This window comes from Halichoerus grypus, chromosome 14 (genome assembly GCF_964656455.1).
Source record: "Halichoerus grypus chromosome 14, mHalGry1.hap1.1, whole genome shotgun sequence".
Classification (NCBI taxonomy): domain Eukaryota; kingdom Metazoa; phylum Chordata; class Mammalia; order Carnivora; family Phocidae; genus Halichoerus; species Halichoerus grypus.
The window spans coordinates 8,342,201-8,366,038 of record NC_135725.1 but is presented as its reverse complement, the minus strand read 5'-3'; the positions used below and the strand labels follow the sequence as shown (position 1 = coordinate 8,366,038).

The 23,838-nt window shown below is 45.9% G+C and overlaps 1 protein-coding gene across 4 annotated transcripts in view; it reads right to left on the bottom strand.

Annotated features, from left to right (window-relative positions):
• Window positions 1-23,838, bottom strand: part of LOC118525368 (histone-arginine methyltransferase CARM1-like) — a 283,358-nt gene that overhangs the window by 4,414 nt on the left and 255,106 nt on the right. For 3 of the 4 annotated variants that reach the window (XM_036076085.2, XM_036076089.2, XM_036076086.2), the window contains 5 exons: window positions 14,949-15,030; window positions 13,655-13,740; window positions 11,137-11,226; window positions 9,168-9,305; window positions 455-544 (listed from right to left, as the gene is read on the bottom strand). In XM_036076085.2, coding sequence (XP_035931978.1) covers window positions 455-544; window positions 9,168-9,305; window positions 11,137-11,226; window positions 13,655-13,740; window positions 14,949-15,030 — 486 coding nt within the window. Of the gene's footprint in view, window positions 1-450; window positions 545-9,167; window positions 9,306-11,136; window positions 11,227-13,654; window positions 13,741-14,948; window positions 15,031-23,838 lie in introns of those variants that run through there. The other variant, XM_036076087.2, reaches the window with a different exon arrangement.

Here is a 23,838-nt window from a genome sequence, read left to right as displayed (position 1 = left end):
TCTCAAAAAAGGTCTCAAAAACATGTTTTCAGTGGACTTGATGTTTTAGATGTATTGGAATAACTGCTACATAAAATCATCCGTTAGTGAGGGAAGGTCAGAGGAGCCCAGATTTAAACTCCACATTTTGCAGATGAGAAAACCGAATGCCAGAAGGAAGTGACTTTGCCTGAGGTCACACAGCTCATTAGAGCTCAAGTGGAATGAGAGTTCACTTTTTAGGACTCTCCAGTGCTCCCTGTTCCAGGATTAGATTGGTACATATTGAATTCCATTTAATGGAACAGAAAACATTCAACTCCATATCTCAAGATCCAAGTCTCCTCAGAGAGGAAGTGGGGATGCTTTTTCTCCTCATAGGAAAGATGGAATTAGTCTGACTCTCTTTACCAGGTCATGAGGTCAGTTGAGATTTTATATACATGGGTGTGAAATGGATGAGAGCATTTCTTACCTAAAGAAAGGATTCTTTAAATCGAGGATGTTCCCAGATCTGAAGCCTGTCTGGTTTACCAGCGCCACAATCTGAATGTCATAGCTCTGTCTGGATGGCAGAAAACAAAACAAAAAAACCATCATTTGACAAGACCAGTTATCTTCACAGACCCTGAGGGTGCTTTCTACACATACCTACCTAATTCATGAGTTTTGTTTTGTTTTTTATTAACCTAATGTATTATTTGTTTCAGGGGTACAGGTCTGTGATTCATCAGTCTTACACAATTCACAGCGCTCACCATAGCACATGCCCTCCCCGGTGTCCATCACCCAGCCACCCCATCCCTTCCACCCCCCTCCACTCCAGCAACCCTCAGTTTGTTTCCAAAATCTATTGTGAACTTATCAAATTCATGAGGGTTTTAAGAGTGCATGGGTGCCATCTTGTACGTGGCCATATGTGTTTATCTGGATGCTACTAAATATTTATTTGTTAGAAGACTTTGACAGTTATAATCTCTTGATCTAAAAAATTACCAAGTTAATGGTGTTTCTGGTTTTACCAAGAGCAATGACAGAAATGGCTTTAGTTAACAGAGGTACTTCGTGAGTCACCCATTGATGTACCAAAACAATCTTAATTGTGCACAGACTGGGTAAGTTAAAATCTCAAACTGACAGAAAATCTCAGACTGACAGTTGACAAATGTGATTGATTTTAAGAGGCCCCAGATGAAGACTCGTGTAATTCCAGTGAGAACTGGCTGATAAGAACAGCTAATAGGACATATCCTTGATGACTAAAATGAAGGAATTATGTTTATGGGATTTTTATTAGTCATATATATGCTCGCTCTGCCTGCCACTCCCCCTGCTTGTGCTTCTCTTCTCTGACAAATAAAATCTTTAAAAAATATGTATTTCTTCAGATTATACAGTGTTACATATTCACTGTAGAACAGAAAAATAAAGAAAAATAGAAATTAAATAAAATAATCCAAACATCACTGGACAAAGATTCTTCTACTATAGAGTATTTTCTTACCCATTTTTTATAAATGTAAATTTTTAATAAAATCATCTAAAGTATTCCTTCATATCTCCTAATTTGATTTAACATAAGCAAGTATTTATCCTCTAGTTCCTTTTAAAAAAAAATTTATTTGGGAGAGAGAGAAAGCAAGAGGGAGAGCATGAATGGTGGGGAGGGGCAGAGGAAGAGAGAGAAGCAGACTCCCCGCTAAGCAGGGAGCCAGATGCAGGGTAGGATCCCAGGACCCTGAGGTCATGACCTGAGCCGAAGGCAGATGCTTAACTGACTGAGCCACCCACATGCCCCATCCTATAATTCTTCACAATGTATTTTTCAGTATTATTATATGGGTATAGCACAGTGTATTTAATAATTCCCCACTGTCAAATATTTATATTTTTATAACATATTATAAACATGTAATAACATGTTATTACTTATAGTAACAAAAATTTAATTTTATGACAGAAATTCTGCTGTAAAGGACGTTCTTATAATACATCTTTATGTCCTATCAGTGGTTATTTCCTTGGAATAAATTCTTAGTGTTAGACTCACCAGGTTAAAGCACATAGACATTTAAGGTTCCAATACCTACCACTAAAATGTCTTCCGGAAAGTGGACTGAATTACTTCCTCACCTACAAAGTATAAAAGTGCTAATTTCATTACACATCTTCCAATCCCTAATATTTTAAATGTTTGGGGTTAACATATTATTATTTTAATTTGAATTTCCTTGACGGTTTGGCTTCCATTTCAAATTCCAGAAATTACTAAGGGATACGAAGGCCACCCTGTCATTACCAATAGTGGCCTGGGAAGGTGTATGTATAATGTCAGATCCTATGAAACCCGTAACTCCAGTTCTAGATTTTATCGGGGCCAATTACAAAGTAAGAGGGAAAATTAAAACAAAAAAATCAACGATGTCCTTTGATTCTGTTTCAACTCCTATAATTGACCCCCAAACTACTCTGTTGTAAAATGTTTCTTCCGTGATACCCACATCCAGTAGTTCACTGCATTTGTGATACTTGAAGGTAGATGTGGGGAGAGCGAGACACGGAGACACCGAGCTCCTCAGGAGAGGGGCAACCCCTGGCCACGGAAAGGCTGAGAAATCAGCCTCACAGGTAAGTCAGGGAGGGACACACCTGCATATTTTTCCCAAAGGAAAGACACCTTCTTAACAATATTTGAAGTAATTAATACAGGACTTAAAGCAGAAATGGGGGACCCCGAGGTCTGCGCAAACGTGTGTGTCCATGGATGCATACAAGGCCCAAGAGAGACCTGTGTGGCCCCAGGTGTGGTCGGGAAGAGTGATCAGTAAGTTCCTGCCACAGGGTGTTCTGCAAGGCCCTTTTCAGAATGCTAGATAAAATAACACTGTCACTTTATACTCACTTCTCTCAACCCGCTCCTCTCCTTGACCCATCCTCAGAGTCCTAGCTTCCCTCATGGAAGGCAAAAAGAGCTTCATGTCATGTTAGGTCATGGCTCAGCGTGGTGAGTGAGAGCTGAGATTTGTTCTCAAAGCCCTTCTGTGTGCACGTGGGGGCGACGGGGAGGATGGTTGGGCAGGCTATTTTGATAGTGATTCATCTAACCAGGGGAGAACGTGCCCTTCCCGAAGTCTGCAGAAAAATCATGCACTCTTCTATCCCAGGAGCAGTGTCATCCTAGCACCACGACACCCAGGAGCCCAACTCCAAACTCCATAATTAATGTGCAATGTTGATAAAGCAACCAACAACGGAGAATCTTGGGGCGCCTGGGTGGCTCAGTCGTTAGGCGTCTGTCTTCGGCTCAGGTCATGATCCCAGAGTCCTGGGATGGAGCCCCGCATCAGGTTCCCTGCTCGGTGGGAAGCCTGCTTCTCCCTCTGCCACTCCCCCTGCTGGTGTTCCCTCTCTCACTGTGTGTCTCTCTGTCAAATAAATAAATAAAATCTTTAAAAAAAAAAAATGGAGAATCTTTCAAGACTGTGTATACAGGATCCTAAATAACTATCAATTCTTTTGAACCAATTATGTAGCAATGTGTATTCTTTAAAAAAAAAAAACACAAAAACCTAGTTCTTTGCCAGACTTAGTCATTTTATTTTTTTTTTTACCTTTATTATTTTTTAAGATTTATTTATTTGACAGAGAGAGACAGAGCGAGAGAGGGAACACAAGCAGGGGGAGTGGGAGAGGGAGAAGCAGGCTTCCCGCCAAGCAGGGAGCCTGATGCGGGGCTCGATCCCAGGACCCTGGGACCATGACCTGAGCCAAAGGCAGATGTTTAACAACTGAGCCACCCAGGCGCCCCAAGACTTAGTCATTTTAAATCTACAGAGCAAGTGACATACGCAGGGACATACTTTAGTTCAACGACTGAGCGCAAAATCATTGCTTCGTATACCAACATTTCTTTCGTCATCAAGCAGAGACTGGAAACTTGAGAACAACATATGCAGGGCATGTCTTTCTAAAGAATGCGGTAATTCACGATAATTTCGTCTTATTAGAGGAAACAGACGGTACGGTAGATGGAGAGGCTTAGTGCTGACCACCAAGGAAGAAGGGGATGGAGAAAGAGAAGTGACAGGAAGCTTGGGGAGAAAATGGCCCAAGTCACCGAGGATTTACTGATGGTGAAGGAAGGAGATAGAACTTCAGTGGTATAGACCCCACCCCGTTTTCTTCAGCAGGGTTTGACCGAGCGTGCCCCAGGGAGGATGAGGGATGACACACTGGGGTATGGAAGAAAATACGGAGCTCTGATTTTTAATTTTGTCAGCCCTAGGACGCGAACGCAGTTGTTCACCTAACACCTACTGAGCACTAGCGAACTCGCTGGGTAAATGCTAGATTCTAATCGCCAGCAAAGAGTTAAGGTACGTGTTAGGCTCACCTAGTTCCTCAGGTTTTGCTAAGGTGGGATGGTTCAGTAAGAGTCTGATTATGGGGTCCAACATGACCGAGTGAATACCAAGAATGTGATGGACACATGGGCCAGAGCTAGAAGAATCTGAGGAACACTGAAGAACAAAGAAACGTCACGTAAAGCTGCGCCAGCAAATACTCTTACTTTACTGCACCACATCGGGCACGAAAGCTTCCCCTACAGTTCCTTCTGATGCAGCTGTCCAAACATATAGGTATTTCATGGAGCAGTTCAGTGATGACCATTAGGAGCAGCATTTGGAGCTTCAGAAGCTTTAGCTCTTTGGTCAGCATTTCTCCTAGTTTCATAAAACAAATCTCATTAAACTCCCTATAAACCAAATTCCCTGGCAAACCTGAGTACAGCAGACCCTCACAGAGATCCAAAAGTTTTTTTTTTTTTTTTAAGATTTTATTTATTTGGCAGAGAGAGACACAGCGAGAGAGGGAACATGAGCAGGGGGAGTGGGAGAGGGAGAAGCAGGCTCCCCACTGAGCAGAAAGCCTGATGTGGGGCTCGATCTCAGGACCCTGGTATCATGACCTGAACCGAAGGCAGACACTTAACGACTGAACCACCCAGGCACCCCAGAGATCCAAAAGTTTTAAGTTATGTTCCAAAAAACATTGGCCCAGGGTAAGTGGATGAGCTAGACCCAAAATCAGCCTATGTATATATATATATTTTTTACATTCATTATTTTTATTTTTATTTTTTATTAGAGAGAGAGAGAGTACAAACAGGGGGAGCAGCAGGTAGAGGGAGAGGGAGAAGAAGGCTCCCCGCTCAGCAGGGAGCCCGAAATGGGGCTTGATCCCAGGACCCTGGAATCATGACCTGGGCCGAAGGCAGCTGCTTAACTGACTGAGCCACCCAGGCGCCCCTACATTCATTCTTTTTATTTCTATTTTTGTATCTTATGAGATACATGCTACATAAATTTCTATGTGTGTGTGTGTGTGTGTGTATATATATACACACAGAGACATATCTATGCATGTGTGTGTCTATAGTATATAAATGTATAAACATACATATATATACATATATCTCTATATTGAGCACTTCGTCTTATGCTATTATTATTGTAGTATATTCACATAATTAAGAGATAAATGCTAGTATACTTGGGAAGACGCATATATAAATGTTTTTACTCATAGGTGCACATGACCAAAAAGCTTCATGGACATCACTTCTGTGAACCGGAGGGATATAAATTTCATAAAAGTTCCTAAGCAAGGTGGGTTCTGTTTGATCGTCCCAAGCACCAAAATGAATGACAGCATCAGAATGATGGGGAGTCTGTGGACAAGAAAACGCTAACAATACAATCATAAATGGTCCTGGCTGGGAAAGAAAAGGGCAGCCGCTGCCCACACCCGTGTGGGTGCCACGCTCTCCCAGGAGGCCCGAGCTTAAAAAGACCGTTTGACAATAAGGAAGGGGGTGATCCTCTGCAAAGGCAGGGCAAACAAGTAGCACCTTACCCAAAAGAGCATCAAAACACTGACATTCAGGAAGTGCTGAGGGTTGTAGAAAATACCAAGGAAGAGAAGAACTTTAAAGCAAGAACTCTGATGAGATATAATATGAGAAAGAAAGAGAATACGCAGGAAAAAATAAGATTTTCTGTGGACCTACTGTGTATTGATGACTATACTATGTTCTCTCCTTTAATATCTGCCAAAACCTGGTGACACAATTACTATAATTTGCTGCTAGAGAAATTCATTAACTTGTCCAAGGTCACTCAAGCACCAACCACATGCAGAGGAGATGGGACAGAACCAGGATGCATCAGACTCCCAAACCTGGCTTCTCTCACTACACCAGGGTGCTGGTCGAATATAATGAAGAACTTCCTCCCTCCCGCCTCCCTCCCTTTCTTCTTGCTGCAAAGTATTGTGGGCCCATAATATCTTAGTGTCTTCTTTCAGTTGTGCCAGATGAAATTCTTACTAAGAGAAGGACCATCAGTTATGACTTCTTCATTCAGGTGGTCATTCCACATCACTGTTGAATCTCTGAAGCGTATGAAGTGAGGAGGAATACACCATAGAAGACTCAGGCCTTCTTTTTGGGAAGCTCACATAAAGACAAATACTAGCAATATAACATCTGTGCGTTAAGAAAGGGACAGAGGCCTGGAGGAGCCCAGGAGTCACGACACAGGTATGTGATGTGAATGGTTTGCCTCTTTCTTCCCTACTAGGGGAACAAAGGAGAGGAGGGTAGAAAAATACGACTGATGAGGATGAAACCCTAGATATGTTAGAAAAAAGTAATGAAACAATAAGATGGTTTAAATTCACTCACCTAATTATACCCTAAGGTACCTTAACAAAGAAATATTTGAAAGCAAAAGAATGTTAAGCAGAAAAGGCAAGTCCAAACTGCAGGCTGATGTTGGGTACTGTCCCTGAGCAATTTTTTTTTTTTTTCCTGTAGAACTGGTCATTAAATAGATGGTTTATGAGGATTTAGGGAGAAAGTGGTAACTTCCAGGATGAACATGGTAAAAATCAGCATTTTCCACCTTTGCTCCTGGAAGCCATCCCCAAACAAGCAGAATAGAAAGACACTGCAGACCACAGACCTCCTTTTCTGTCTAACCAGGAGAAAGATACAATCCGCCCGCTCTAACTTATGCATGAGGGCTACAAAAGCAGTTAATTGGTCGTAAGCCACATGGGAAAAAGCACAGAAGTGCAAAGCGAAGCAAGAGAGCCCAGGGGCAGCCCACCTCAGAGAGTGCTCCCCAAAATACAGGCCCTGAAGATGAGGAGAGTTTTCTGAAATGCACAAGTTTTAGTCCTTGTTTGTAGCATCTTGGGCAGGAACTGGGGCAGGCAAGGCTCCTGGGCGGAGACATGTCTAGAACTGCAACACGGCAGATCCACCTAGAGACGCACAGAACAGCCATGCTTGCAGGAAGCAGGATGCCTCTGCGGCCACACCGATGGAGAGAGAGCGTGAGGCGAGGAAAACAGACCACGGGAGCACTGCCATGTCTCTCCCACCACAGGAACGCCTTTCTTGTAAATCACTTTCCGGAAAAGTTCCATGAACTTTCCAGAGGGGGAGGACTTAGAATCTCAAACAATTTAAAAATCACTCTTATAGGAGTGAGGAGTTGAGGATGGTAGCCAACGGAGGAACACTGGGAGGATTTTGGAAGAACTCTCCAAATATTTAAACAACTGCCGTGTGGAGGTTGGAACAGACCTCAGAAGCAGAAGTAAGATAAATGAGTACAGTTAATAGGAAGTGGTAGATAGGATTGACAGCAAGAATCATTTTTTAATCATCAGAGATGTCTAAAGTACATGACATCAATAACCAAAGACCACATGAAAAGTTACTTAACCTTAGTAGTAAAGAAATAGAAACCAAACAACCAGATGCAACTTCTAAAAATGATTTTTGGATCTATCAGATTGGCAAAAACCATAAAGATCTGTAATGGGCAGTGCAGGGAATGATGTGCCAAAATGCACAAGGCTGTCCACTGCAGTGTGAGTGGAAGTTGGTGCAACCACTGAGAAAAGCAGTATTTGTTAGAGTGCAACATATACATAATCTTTGATCTAGCATTTCCATTTCCAGGGATCTCACGTAGAGATATTCTTGCCACTGTGTAAACTTCCTGTTCAAGGATATTTAGTGCAGAGTTTTTTGTAATGGCCAAAAAAGGGAAACACCAGAAGCAACTCAAGTATCAATCAATCAGCGATTTTAAAAAAGACATGTCGTATATCCATTTCTGATGCACCTATTAAAATGACAAAGCAATCTATCTGCACAGATTCAGGACTCACTGCTAAGTGAAAACTTAAGTTGGAGACTGCTAGTTTAGTCCGCTTATAAAACAGCAATAAAAACCCCATGACAATTTTTGGTTAGTACACGCACAGAAAATTGCCTGAAAGGATATGGAGCATGGGGTCACATCTGGTGAGTGGGGTGAGGGGTGGCAGTGTGTGTGGACTCTAGACACTTTTGTAGTTTTGAATGTACATGTGAATGTGTTAGGTTTTTGTAATGGAAGAAATCGAGACTTCAGAAATGCAAGGGTTGATATGTGAGGTAGTGAGCTCTCTGTCGCAGGAGCATTCAAGCACAAGCCCAAGAAGCGGGGGGAGGTAGGGAGGGAAGGAAGTGGAACGGGATGACCTCTGAGTACCCTTAATATCCGGAGAGTCCTTGAACCACTCTGTGATTCTTTTCTCCTCTGATTTACCCAGGAGATGCTCCAGCAAGGTGAAAGAAAATAGAGCATTTTAAAAATGAGAGAAATCGAAGTAATCGCTGCCGAGGCCTCATGAAACCATTACCAGAGGGAAGCGGCCAATCCTGCAGTGCTTGTCCCCCTGGGTACAGATCGATGTTGCTGTGCTAAATTTGGGGGGGTGTGGCTAGCTGCAAGGAAGGCCAGGAAGCTGACGTGGGATTTAAAGCACTTGATAATTTGAGCCTTTGGCAAGCGCTCCCATGAGCGGATGGATGCCCTTCCTTCCTCCGCGGTCAGGTGGAGAACACTGCCCTTGAGTTATCCCAAGCTCCCCATCCCTGCCGCCCTGAGCCCGAGGGGGACGTCTGCCGGCTGGGTCCGTAGCTGAGCGCACCTGGCAAAGTCAGCCGGGCTTTTGTAAAGCATCCCGTCCATGTCTAGGTGCTGGAAAGGCTCCCACCTCCTGCGCCCCCTTCCCCATATGAGCAGCATGCAGAGGTGGTCTCCCATCTGTACTCTCCTGCTTACCGTCTGTTGGCTACAAACAGCACTTTCCCTGAGAGGGTCTCTCCTTCTTTGGCAAAGAGAGGAGTGTGAAGAAGGCACCGCACCTGATACCAATGAGTCAGAGGCTCAGTTGGGGCTGTTGACAGCCAAACTGTTACCCTGTGGGGCAAGAGAAGAGTGAAGAGCCAATCATGTTTCCAGGCCCAAATTTAACGGACTGCGCTGGGGACCTGGGCTGAGAGTTGGTTTCCAGGGTTTTCAACTCATGGAACCCCCTGAAGAAAGGATAGCTCAGTTTAGGTCATTGCCATGTGCTGGGTCCGCACGAGAGCTTCATGTATATTATCCCACTAAGTCTTTAAAGTGACTCAATGAGGTAAGCCCTGCGAGGTTAAAGGACTTGCCCAACGTCACACAGAGGACAGCTGGAGAGCCAGGCTTCAAAGTCGTGGACTTGGCCACTCAATCAATCTGTACTTCCGAATCAAAGTTCATTAGAAGCCCAACTAGTAATAGAGTTCAACTGGGAAATGATTCGTTTGAAAAGCGTCTGTCAGGGTGAGAAGTCTGCAGTCTGGACTCTTCACTGTTTCAGGCCAACCTGTTCAGGGAACCTGATGGGGCTTCTAGAAGCCAGAAAAGCTCCTGGGGCAGATGGTCTCTACGGTCCTTCCAGCTCGGACATCCTGCATGGGTATGTTTAAATGGATATTCTTCCTTTCATACGAGGAGGTGAGAACATGTGGATGTGCCTCCAACACCAAGGTCACCTGTCCTGGGCTCAGGCTGTGTCTCTGGTTCGGATGGAGTAAGGTGCTCCTACAGGGTCCATTTTGACTTGAAGATTTTGGGGGGATATCTGACAAAATTTAACCGCTAAGTAATATAAACCATTTCTAGATCAAAATATCCTCAGGCATATTATGCAGTAGAACGCAAATTTTTTATAGCTTTTTAGGATAAAGCATTTAACTTCAAAGAAATTCTCCCCTTGGAGCGGGCCACTTCAAGCTTATCTCCCTTGCTCCTGCAGGAACAAATTCACTGGGGGAAAGTCGGAGAAACAAATGCATGGATCCCTTGGACAAATACGCTTCTGTGCTGTAGGAATGACTCGTACATCCTTTTCTTTCTCTCTGATTGTCAGCCCAGATGAGGCTGCCAGGGATCCCCTCCTCCCTGAGCCCCCCAAGCTCCCTGAGCTTTATCACAGACCCACGGGCCCTTCTCCCTCTACAGAAGCAATGACAAGCCTGGATGTTTCTATAAGGAGTAGAGGAGTGTGTACTGCAAAAGTTTTCCTTTTGCCTGGTCATGGGACCCAGAGCAACTGTCTTTACTCGTCGGACAGCACGAGAAAGCCTGGCAAGAGAGGAGGGGAGTCAGGAGGACAGCAGATATTTGGGGGGGTCCCAGGAATGGTGCAACCCTTACAAGGAATACCAGACACTGAGAGTCAACTTGTAGGTGGTCTTTCTCCTCTTTTCCCTTAACCTTTCAAATCTTTTCAGGAGGGGTAAGGAGTACATGATGAAAAGGTCACCTAATGTGGCCGTTAGCATTAGTAGTCCATGCCTGCCTGTCATTAAAGAAGGGCTCTAGTCTGAGAAGCTGAAGGTGTGAACCAGAGTGGGGGAAGGTAAGATTCTGGGTACACCCACACACAGGAGGTTCTGTAACCAGGACGATGCCATGGAAGCCAAGGCGGGAGCTTGGGGTCCTTCCCACCACCTATTCTGGAAAAGACCAACAGGGGCTGATGAAGCCCGGATCCTCTCTCCTTCCTTCAAATCCCAATCCAATTGCCTTCAGAGGTTTCACAGTATTTTAGCCAGGGCTGATCTGACACCATGGAAAACAGTCTCATTTCGACTTGGCCCTAAAATTTCAAAGTTGCGTTCACATCGGTGCTTTATTTTCTTGACACCTAGAGAAGTGAGCATTATGGCACGGGGCCAGAGGAGGCCCGGAAGGGGGGGGTGATACCTACAGAGATCCGACAAAGGCCACATCAAACCAGAACGCCAGGCCGTGGACGAGGCCGGACTGCGTCAGCTGAAACACAAAGGGGATTTCTACTCTGCAAGGAAAAAGAGAGAGCAGAAACACTTGCAATTATTTTTGTTGTTGTTGACAGGAATACAAGACACATTTGTGAGATCAGCCAGAACATTCCCAGAATATTCTCTTCCTCTCTTAAGCACTCTGGCTCCGGCAGCAGGGTTCTCCCCATGTGTGATTCCTGCCTGGCTAAGGCCACACATTTGACCATGTGGCTTCTTGACAAAGCTCGGCAAGAATCACATCATCGCTCTGCAGTGACCCGGAGCTCCCCGGGGGCAGGGCAGCATCCGGAGCGGGGTGTGAGCTCTGAGAGGAAGAAGAGGCAGGACCAGGCGACACCCATCCTCCTAGAAGTCAGCGCAGGAACCGGGCAGCCCCCCTACGCTGCTGCTTAGAAGGGAAAGGCTGGTCGGGCCGCCGAACAGAGACGTGGATCACAAGGGGGTGCATCCAGTTAGGAAGGTCCTTGTCATAGTTCATTGATTTTTCAGGGAGGCCACTGAACCTCCCACGGGCCCGCGGCAAGCGTCACACTGACGTGGCCGTGGTTTCTACCCCCTGCAGAAAGAAGAGTGGGAAAGGCACAGCAAAATCTAGATGCTAACTTGGAAAGTCACTTAAATCCTCTGAATCTCGGTTTCGTCATCTGTTGATGGGTGACAAAACCTCTCCCACCTCCCTTGCAAGAGCGGGGAGAACATAGATGAGAGTGCTTTGTGAACTTTTTAAAGTGTTTCACAATTAAAAGGTGATATTATTCATCCCTTGCTGAGGGGAGATTTATGTTAGTGCGTGCTCTACAGATTTCCAAAGGAGGTCATACCTTATTTGTGTTTATGGTGCCTCCAAAGCCCTAACTCCTTTCACCCTGTGGCAGTCAGAGCATTTCTCGAGTTTTCCATTGTGCTGATCACACAGAATTGTTTGGTATGGCACTGCCATTATTTTCTTTTTCTCTTTTTTTTTTTCCTTTGCATTCCCCTAAACAGACTATGAGCTCTTTAAGGGTAGACTTTTAAAACTTACTTTTTGGGCCTGTGTAAGCACCAGCACCGTACCTAGCACCCAGTGAGATCTCAATAAGCACTTGCTGAATCGACACACGTAAACGAATGACCGGAAGCCGAGACAGAGCTCATTTTCAAGAACTTCCCGGGGATTCAGGAGGTGGCCCAGAGCAGCACATAAAGCCGATGGAAGTCAATTTTGTCTGGGCCTGTGGGAGTTACTAGAGTTGTTCCCAAACGCCATTTCTCTTGAGCTGAGCACACGGGAGGATTACATTTATCCACTCACCCGGGCTCAGGCTCAGTCATGTGACTTCCTCTGACCCATTAAACAGGAACAGAAGTGAGCTGTGTCGTTTCCGGGCAGAAGCTTTTAGTGCCAGGACATACTTGGCCATGCTCCTTCTTTTTGACTAAGTGGGGAGGGATGCTCTGGACAGAGGCTGGTACGCTGGGGTGGGTGACGCCATGCAGAGCTAGAGCTGTGCCCAGTGCACAGAGTGTCAGGGAGGAGGACTCCTGTGTTATAAGCCACAGAGGTTTCTTCTTAGGACCACAGCAGGTTCTAGCCTGTGCTAAGACAGACCCTTCGCCCACTGTGATCTCAAGACAGGTGATGGTCTGAGTTGCCCAGCTGCACCTGCTAAAGTCTGGCCCTCGCTTCCTCAGTAGCCCAGGCAAAATGACAACCTGGCTGGGTCTTAAATTGCACTCAGAAAAAAACAATACATGCACATTGATCTTCTCAGGAAAAAAAAGGCAAAATACTAGTGAAAGGTCATCCAAAGGGGGTTCCTATCACCATCCGGGGAATGAGTTCTCATTTCAGAGTCTCTTCCGGTGGATGGGAGGAGGACAAACACGAACATTTATTGAGTGCCGTCTTTGAAAATGAGCCCGTGCCTGTGAAACACTTAGCACAGCACCTAGTATGTGGTAAGCACTCAAAAAGTTGTAGCTCTTCTTCTTGATGTTATTGGCCTGAGTGAGAAGGTAAACAGCCTGGACTCTGGAGCCTTCTGAATGGTTCAAATCCCAGGTCTAACATCCTCAGTGACACTGTGACCTTGTGCAACCTACTCCGTCCCACACCTGTCCTCCGTAAGGTGGAGGTAACAACAGTACTGTTGGCAGGGCAGACACGTGGAGGACACGCCGAGTCATTATATGTAAAGGGCTCAGAACACTGGCTGGCCATGTAAGTACATGCTACTGCTACTTAATTTTACACATACAACTTTTAAAACAATCCTATGGAAGAAGCATCATTATCCTCGTTTAGCAATAAAACGCGACTAGTACTGCTGCCCCTTCCCAGGTGTGACTCCCACCTAAGATCTCTCCCCGTGTGAGGGGCAAGGCCCTGCACTGAAGTTTTGCAGATGAGAGAGGCGGAGGAGATTTTCAAAACCAAGAACAACACTGGTGTTTACAAACCTGTGGAGATCTGCCTCTTCTGCGTCCATAAAGTTGACTGTGTATTTGACCGTCCGAGCCATCAAAATCCTAATGTCGAATGTGTCCTTGGGGGGGGGTGGGTGTGGAAAGAAGCAGAAACGTTATCTTTCTGCCAGGATAAACCGAGCCAAGCGAAATTGTGGACTGGCTTTCTTCCTGGTATTTTAAGTCAACAAGAGTTAGGGTTTGGAAGGCATGAGCTTAATGATAATAATATCAATAATGATGGCTAGCATTTATTCCGTGCTTACTATACACCAAGCACGGAGTGCTTCACGCTTTCCTAAGTGCTAAGTGCTTTGTTAGGTTGTATTATCCGGTGCTCACAATATTTCTGGAGCAGGTGTTTGGTGTGTTTTCAACCATCCAGATTTTACCTCTTTTCCACATTCCAAGAAGTTCCATAAAAACTTAGCCCATCCTCAGCTCCAGGTATGGCCGGCGACCCCAGCTTGGCCAATCAGTGCATGACTTTTCCCCTGAAGATGGTTTCACAGGCAAGAACATGACCCGAGGGAGGACAATCAGGCTCCATCTAAACTAATCTGGGGCTTTGGCCCAAGTTATTAGAGAAAAGCAGGCTCGCCTGTGGGACTTAAGAGCTGTAAGAATCTGAGGCTGGAGTTCCTGAAGCCATTTTGCTACCACAAGGGGAGACCCATAGTCAAATTAGAGGCAATGGAAATAAATTATATGGATAGAAAAATCAGATTCGAGTGACACTGTCTGAACTCCAGCAGTGGGTCTCTAGCTCCAGGCTCTGCAGTTTTTGAGGGCCAGTAATTAAGCCAGTTTTGGGGAATGCCAACTTATTGCTGTCCAAGGTCACATAGTTAGAGGGGGTCACGAATGAAACCCCAATCTGTTTGACAGCGATGCTCCTGTTCTAAGCTATTTATTTTACAAAGCTTCCACTCCTATTATGCCTTGGGCCACCAGAATCAATGGGAATATATGAATTATTGAACAAGTGTGAGGGCTGAGTGTGTACATGGGGTGAGTCAGGGCAGTGGGGGAATCAGAAGTTACTTATTGAAAGGCAGTCAGAATATCTCCTTGCTTTCGACAGCATCGTTCTCTGAGAATTTTCTTAATTGATTGGAAGATGAGAGCTGGAAGACTTGAGAACATAGCATTCCAAGGAGCTCTTTCTTCTTTTTGGTGACGGCTTCGCAGAGCCTGGCGGCACACCACCTCCCAGGTGCATGAGTGAACGAGCAATCAAATCCTTAGATAAACACAGGGAGGAGAGTGTGTGATGACACCCACTTACTACTATTGGCTGTCTGAAATACTCGTCCACTGCAGCCCCCCGGAGACTGGACAGGTTGACCCCATAGAAGCACTGCTGGTACCTGAAAGGGAGCACAGAGAATCACATGCACCTTGTCCCTCACCAGAGTCCCCAAGCCCCTTACAGCTGTGACACACTGGGAAGCTGCCTCACAGGTCCTCAAAGGCAGCCGCGAGCACGTGCGCGAGCACGTGAAGGCAAACTGGTCTAGAGGGAGTAGCAGAGGAGAAAAGGCTCTCCAGCGAATCTGTGGACGTGTACTTGACCTGCGGTGGGGGGAGTAGTTGAGGTGAAGGACAATGCCTGTGGAAAGATTATGGACGATATCTGTGGGTACGAAGGCCTCTGGGTTCCCACCCTTGACCTCACGCCCCAAGGTGGCTGCCTGCTCCGTGACATGCTGTCCCGATCCTGAAATACAATTCCCTGACCCTCTCATTATCCAGCCCAGGGCACGACTTTAGATCTCCAAAATCCCCCCACGTTCCTGCTGTTTCAGGAAACAGATTGCTCTCCTCGGTTCTTCCGTAGCCACGGGCCGGCAGCCTCCTGATGGCATTGGCCGCGGCGGCCAAGTGAACTGGAGCCTGCTCGTCACAGTCCGCGGCGCGCATTTCTTCTCAAACTTGTGGTCAGTGACGTTCGACCACAGAAGGCGACCAACGCTATAGCCCTCACTTCCTTCCTCTGGGAGCCAGATGCAAAGCAGTTACGGCCATACCCCGGCCACGTCTTACCTCCACGTCCCCGCTACAGCCCAGGCCGTGCCTTGGACACAGCAGGTGCTCTGTGTCAGCGTAGCGAGTGGTCTGCACTCCCGAGAGGAAGATCTCGGGGCTGGATTAGGAGAGGCTTTATTCAGGCTCTGAGCCCCGCACAAGTCACCTGAACTCTGTCTGTTTCCCTTTCTCTGAAATGGGAATAATTATACGCTCACTCTGTAGGGTTATATAAGCATTAACGGAATTAACACAAGGAACGGTGAGCAGCACTTGGCATTTTGTTACCACCGCCTGAGCTGACTATTATCCTCTGAATGCCGCCTTCTCAGGTCAGCACTGGGACCAGGGCAGTGGTTCCCAACCTGTGCTGTGGGAGGACTTGGGGGGGGGCGGCTTTTAAAAATTCAAATTGCCAGGCCCAATTCCAGAAAGCAGCCTTGGAGACCTTATCACTAGAGATTGAAAGTCTTTATCCTGAGACTGAAAAGGAGCTTCCCTAATAAGGGTGCGTGTGTGTGTGTGTGTGTGCGCGCGCGTGTTTGCCTGTGTGTGTGCATGCGTGTGTGTGTGCGTTTGCCTGTGTGTGTGTGCATGCGTGTGTGCGCATTTGCCTGTGTGTGCGTGTGCATGCATGTGTGCATGTGCGTGTGTGTGCGTGTGTGCGCATGTGCTTGCCTGTGTGTGCGTGTGCGTGTGTGCATGTGCACGCGTGTGTGTGCGTTTGCCTGTGTGTGTGCGTGTGCATGCGTGTGTGCATGTGCGTGTGCGTGCGTGTTTGCCTGTGTGTGTGCGTGTGTGCATGTGCGTGTGTTTGCCTGTGTGAGTGTGCGTGCGTGCATTGCGTGTGTGTGCGTTTGCCTGTGTGTGTGCGTGTGCGTGCGTGTGTGCATGTGCGTGTGTGTGCGTGTTTGCCTGTGTGTGTGTGTGCGTGCATGTGTGTGCGTGTTTGCCTGTGTGTGTGCATGTGCGTGTGTGTTTGCCTGTGTGTGCATGTGTGTGTGTGCGTGTTTGCCTGTGCGTGCATGTGCGTGCGTGTGCCTGTGTGTGCGTGCGTGTGTGCGTGTGTTTGCCTGTGTGTGTGTGCGTGCGTGTGTGCATGTGCGTGTGTGTTCTACAGCCTGCGAATCAGATGGGGATTCACTTCATCACTCCCCATCCTCTCCCAGTCCTATGCCTGCCAGCCTGCAGGGAAGACAGGAAAACAACCAGCACCACAAAGAATAAACATACAAAATTTAAATTTGTGGTTCAGCTCAATTTGGATGGAAAGACCAGCCAAAGCAAGGTTCTAAATCCAAAATCAAAGCCTCCAAGGCCCTCAAAAGAGGCAGGGAGGCCTCATAACGTTAAGTCGACAGCCAGTTCTCAACCTGCAAGTGAAAAGCAAGCCCCACCAAGCTACCTACAGATCCTGAAGGGCACATACGATTTCTCACCACTGAGCCTCTACTTATTTTCCCTTCTGCCTAGAAATCCTTTTTCCCTCTTTTGTCCTGTTAATTCCTATCCCATCTGTGAGACTCAGCTCAAATGTTCCCAACCACAAATTTTAAAACTTGTGTTACAGTAAAATATTTAAGTTTAACCCACTTAAAAGTAAAAGTATTTTCTAGGGGCGCCTGGGTGGCTCAGTCGGTTAAGCGTCTGATCAGCTCAGGTCATCCTCCCAGGATCCTGGGATAGAGCCTTGAGTCGGGCTCCTTGCTCAGTGGGGAGTCTGCTTCTCCCTCTCCTTCTGCCTCTGCCTCTCCCCATGCTTGTGCACTCTCTCTCTCCCTCTCTCTCTCTCTCAAAATAAATAAAATCTTAAAAAAAGTGAAAGTATTTTCTTATTCATCAGCGTATATTTAGCACAAGGCTGGTATACTGTGAGGATTAAAAATTACCTATCCAGCTAGCTATCATCGATCTCTTTAACGAATGAATTGAGGACTTGGTGTCCTTCACAGGCCTATGAATGGTACAGGTGCCAACGAAGATAATGGAGAAATGGAAAATCATGACCCCAAGTTTCTTTAGTTTCATTACATATTTTTTAAAAAAGATTTTGTTTATTTGAGAGAGAGAGAGAGCATGTTGTGGGGGATAGCGGCAGAGGGAAAAGCAGACTCCCGGCTGAGCAGGGAGCCTGATGCAGGATTGGATCTCAGGACCCTGAGAGCATGACCTAAGCCCAAGGCAGACGCTTAATGCTTAACCAATTGAGCCACCCAGGTGCCCCTCATTACTTGTTTCTTAATCTTCTCCTTCCACCAAGGGCCCCAGGTAGCCTGGCCCACAGGTGAAGCATATCATTTTATGAATACACATCCTGAAAACAAGGCTCCTATATGCCTAGAAAATACTTGGAAACAGAGCACTGCAAGTTTAAAAACCCTTTCAGTATTTAGAAGGAGAGTCAAGGTGTTTTTGGAGAAATAAGTCATCATCACAATAGTTTTTATTAGAGGGAAGCAAGAGAGGGAAGGAAGGGGGTGGGGAGAGAGGGGAGGGGAAGGACAGAGGCAGAGACAATTTCCCAGAAAGCCCAGAAGGACTCAATCCTGTCCATCCTTCAGAATCCCCCGAGAAGCTTTTGAAATGCTGATGTCTGGACTGCATCTGTCCAGTTGTGGTTTATGTGATCCAGGCGTAACCCTCTTGTTTGTTTCCAAAGCTCAGTGGGTGATTCTCATGTTAAGCCAGGGCTGAACACTACAGAGTTGGGGTTACCTGTTCTACAGTCCTCACCAACTGGCGAAAGGGAATCCCCACGGGCAGAGGCTGCCCTCCGCGTGGCGGTGCCTGAGGCTGCAAACTGCTCCCCAGGCCTTGGACACAACCTCAGAGGAACCACGTCCGTGCCCTTTGCCTTGTGTGTCTGGTGCCAGTTAAGACCCAGCAGCCGTGATTGGCGTGGCACACACCAGCACCACGCCTGGGCAGACAGAGCCGTGGGCCCCCTGCCTGGGTTCTAAGAACTTTCTGGCCGGACCGTCTTTCAAACTCTTAGAAATCTCAAATCTCCTTCTGAAATGCATCACAAAATAGTTAAAGCAGATGGGACTGGCATCTCTGTGGGTCTCCTAAGATACACTGTTGGGTGGTGAATCAGGAAATGAATCAGTTGACTTGGAAGCTGCGGATGATTTCCATTGTTTTCATCTTATGTGGGTTTTATTTTCCAGGTTAACTTTTGGCCTCTTAATGAGTCCATAAGGCAGAGACTACGTGTAGTTTTTGCTCTTGACTTCACATTTCCAACTGTCCTCCCCCTCTCCCCTCCCTCTCCACCATAATCCATGCAACGTCTGGAAAATTCTGCAAATATAGCCCAGAAGGAAAATAATCGTACTATTAGCTATGCCTAAACACACCCAGAGTACAGAGAAAGAGGCAACCCATTTACTATGACGTTAACTTTTCCAAGTTCTACACACAGAGCCCAGCTTGGAGAAGCATCCAAGGAAGCTTCCTCTCTGGCCTCCTTTGTCTTTGGCTCTTCGCTAGTTCATCTGGGCCTTTGGTCCTTTCTCCTCATTCACACAGCTCTCCCCACCAGCCTCCTGGATCTGTCTTGGAAGAACAGTGCTACTGCCTCTGTTGTCTTAGAGATGTTAGCACTGGCCTTCAGCTTTCATGGACGGGAGCTTCTGCAACGCAAGCACTTTCTTTGCTAATATGAACACGCTCTCTCATGGCACAACTCACATACTTTACTTTAATAAAAATCTTTGTCTCTTCAGTCTATCCTAACCAAAAGCCCACTCATCTCCATTAAGAAGCTTGAAAAAAATTTTAAAAAGACAGAAAAGAAAGGGAAAAAAAAGAAGGAAGGAAGGAAGATAAGGAGAAGGAAAAACTGTATTCTACTGTTTGATAATCAAGCAATTCTTTTGTGTCTTAATGTCCTATGCTTTACCAGAATTGACAACCAAGGGTATGCCAACCTGATGAGAGGTACAGAAGCCCTAAGAACTAGAAGACAAATACAGGGATCCAGGAACGTCACTTAAGACATACATGGTATTGAGGACGCAGCCTAAGAGGGTGGCTGGAACGGTCTGGTGGGGGTGCCTCATAGGAGAAGGATGCATGTCTAGGAACAAACTGTATCTTTTTAATTTCTTATATATCCCTTATACATACCAGGACTTGAGGCTTGGTAGTTCCGACAATTTTCTGCATCCGTAGAATGCAGAAGTACCACTGTGTACATTGGTATCTATAAAGATGCTCAGCTCATTATGTATCTTGTTTTTTTGGGTTTAAACTCCAGCAAATTAATGTGGCTTATATTTTATATGTGATATATTTATATACTTTTCATATTTTTAAAAATGTGTTTTTTATTATGGAAAAAGAGGGGGAAAGGAGTGCCCAGTCCTTAAAAGAAACCAAGCTTCAGACTGTGCATCTTTCCTAAGAAGTAAGCGAAAGCCTGTGATTCTATAAAGGAACCCATGGCGCATCCTTAGGCGTGCCCGTGTAAATCTAGACATTACTGGTTTGCATAACAACTGGACCTATGGAAGATGTGTCAGAAGGAAGAGGAGATCTGGCAAGACGATGAGATAGACATCTCTTGTTTGTTGCTCTTCTTCTGATAACAGCACCAGATTCTCTTCTGGGAGGCACCTCTTCCCCACTCTCAGTCCTTGTGGCTTGGGTGGTCTTGTCTCTAAAGAATCGCATGTGGCTCAGTTTCAGTCAATCAGAGCATCTCATGACCCTGGTCTTGGCAAAGAACCCAGGGTTTGGCATCTGACCCAGTGAGAGTCAAGTGTAAGAATTTTGCTCAAACAGCTGCAAAAAAGAAGTGGATATAGAGCTGTGAATTCATACATCTGGATTTGCTGTATATGGGCTCAGGAGCAGAAATTATGGAAGAGCTGTGAGTCTGACACAGGTTACAAAAAGGATGAATATAGAAATTGAAGCTTATTCTTTGAAACAAAAGCCAGTTTGCAAACACTGGACAGATGCAGTTAAAAACAGTTTTTGTTGAGATTTGGCTTGAGGGATATCCTGCTCTATTTGTAACAGACACTCCCAAGGCTCGCACAGCTCCCCTTGCTGTTCTTTAGCTATAGTCCTGAATACTCTCCATGAATTTAAAAATAGATTCCCCTTTAGTGTAAAGTGGACAAGTTGTAAAATGCTTCTATTCCCACCACGAATTTTAGCTTCTTCTAAGCCTGTAACTTGCCTGCTGGAACTCCAGTGAATGGATGGAAAGAGGAATTCACCACTTTTAAAGATCAGACTCCTTCACAAAAGCACCTTTGCCTATAGGAAGAGTGAGCATCAGACTCATCCTAGAGCATACTGGAGTCATCTTCTCCATTACTTCAAACCTCCCTGTTAATTTCCTGAGCCTGGCGGTGTGCAACCTTGGCATTGTACTTGGACTCCTTCTAACTGGGACGCTTGTACTATATCAGTAACACTGAAATAGGGACCACATGGTTAAAGAAAAAAAATAAGGTCTGGATGTGTACAGGCCCAGGGATGGAATATTATGGAAGATCTAGGAGTCTGACATAGGTTACAAAAAAGATGAATATAGAAATTGAGGCTTCTTCTATGAGCAAAAGCCAGATGGGTTCAAGAACTGCAGATTTAAAGGAGAAGCAGAGGGAACATACAGAATAAATACTGGTGGCTGAAAGGAGATTCTAGTGCAAGTAACCATGAAACTATAAATGAAACAAGGACAGGGCACATGAAGATCCAAACATGACTGCGCTGGTCATGGTAGTATTCCTTCAAAAGTCCTTTCTCTGTGATACTCTGTGCCATATACTTGGCTTCCCACGAAATTCGGTTACATCACGTTGCAATTTGAAATGTTCCTATTTGGTCCACATGGTGTTTCTGTGTACCAGTGACTATCAGGGCCAAATGTATTTTTGGGAAAGACCAGAAGGCCTGGAACACTAGCTATGCCAAAAGAACCTTTAGTAGAAATTTCAGTTTGGGGGCAGAATTGGCCTGGGAGCAAACCATCCATTACCTTCACAGGAGATTTAATAGTTTGTCCATTCAGTTGAGTGGACATTAAAAATAATGTGTCTCTCCGCAGCACCATGGTCAATAAGGCACTTTGTAGACTCGAGAGCGGAAAGGTGCAAGAAGGGATCTTGCACTGCCTATGGCAGAATTCTCACATTCATCTTCTCTCCTCTTTTGCAAGCACAGACTTCTGATTTCCACAAAGAACAACTGACTCCAGGATATCCACCTCTGTCATCCCTGATATCACTCAATTGGCACTACTGTTGTCAAGCACGATGGATGCCCACCATCCATGCACATTTCTCTGTAAAGGAGACTGGGAAGCATCTTTTGGTTCCTTAAGTGGTACGTCACCTTTTAAGTGCCACCTCAGATCCTCTCAGTCTTACCTCTCTCTGGAATCCTCAGCCATGTGTTCTGACCTGCTGTGCCAAGGTGTGGGCTCATCTGACCCCTCATGGGCACAACCCGATAGTGCCCCACCTCAGGCCTGTACCGTGTGTCTTTCCACTTCTGCCCCAGGGTATTCCTGTTGACTCGGGGGGGGGGTATGGATGCCATGAGACCCATTTGGTGTCCACACAGGCACAACCCCGAAGTGTGCAGGCTAGTTAATGTTGAGGGGTGAACAGTCGACCAAGGCGGAGAAAACAGCCAGTGGATAAACCTCCCTAATCCTCTGTATACACTGTCTTGTAGTTCATTCAACCTCTTGAGATGGTCCTGGGGGATCAAGCAATTTCTTGGTGTTTGATTACCATGTGGTGGTCAGCTCAGTAATGCACTTTTGCATTAGCCCTCCCTCCTTCACTGACTCACTCTTATTTCTCCTCATTCTTGTTTTGCTGGGATTACATTCCTTAATAAAGTGGTAGCTTACAAACTGTGTGTAACACCTAGTTTCTTGGGGAACCCAAGCTAACCTCAAGAGAATAAAACAGCAAGAGTAGAAGAACTGCAGAGGAGATGGGGAATGCAACCTTGACAAGTCTTATGTATCATAGCTGGGCCCCTGATCGGAAGAGTAGGGCCCTGTGACCTGCGATTGGGATAGTTGAATGAACAAGACAGAGAATCCTGGACACATCTTCCCAATTCCCCTGAAGACTTCTGGCCAGCAGAAGCAGAATTCTCCATCTCGTCTGAGCAGAATAGCTGCCCGAAGACTGCACAACCACCTCTCCTGAAGACTGTGCCTTGCAAGGTAGTTTTGTTCTCCTCAGGATCAGCTTCACTACTGCCCACTGCTTTCAGGCTACTGGCCTCTCATGGCTGTCAGGCTAATAACTCAAGCACAGCCTGAGCAGGAAGTACAATACCTATTCTGGGTGAGGATAACTTACATACCTAAGAAGCTGCACAAGTTGGATAGTATACTCTGCTAAGAACCAGGGAAATACATATAGGAGTATATTTTAAGGGTGTTAAGACTAGGAAGAGTAGAATATAGGTCAGGATAGGGCACAATTCATCGACATGGGCACTCACAGAATTCAGTGTTCCAGCAAAACACTAGACCTAACAGTCCACTAGGATGTCACTTTGTAGCTTGGTCATCATGATGGCCTGTAGTCAATGAAGTGGAGATTCCAGAATTTCTGATCATAGTAGTAAGGAAGGAGTCAGAAGTTTCAGAGAGATGGAAATGCTAGAAGGATCTACCATGTAAGACCTAAGAACATCTCTCCTGACTATGTTCTCAGGAGAGGCCCAAGAAACCCTCCTTTCCTAAAGGTAATAGGAGAGCAGTGGCATCTTTGGGAAGCTGAAGGTGGCTATCCTCAGTAGATCAACGACGACGCTGCTGCCACCATTACATTGTGTTCCCAATGAGCACAACTTGGATGGAATTTCAGATGTCAGAATTAGGAGAGCAGTAATTAACTGTCACAGTCAAGAATGACATAATTACAGCGTTGGGAAGCAAGGCTAGAGTGACAGTGAGGGAGCCTTGACCTGTGGTGGTTGTTAACAGATCCTAGTGTTCCCAGAGAAGTCAAAGAGATGTAGAGTTAACTAGGATAGTGTTCAAATGATATCACAACAACAACAACAACAATAACAAATTTGCCAGCTGGTAGGCAGGATGATGTCAGCTGTCACAATGGAAAGATTAGGTCCTTCACCCAATTTCCAGGTCCAATTTCCAG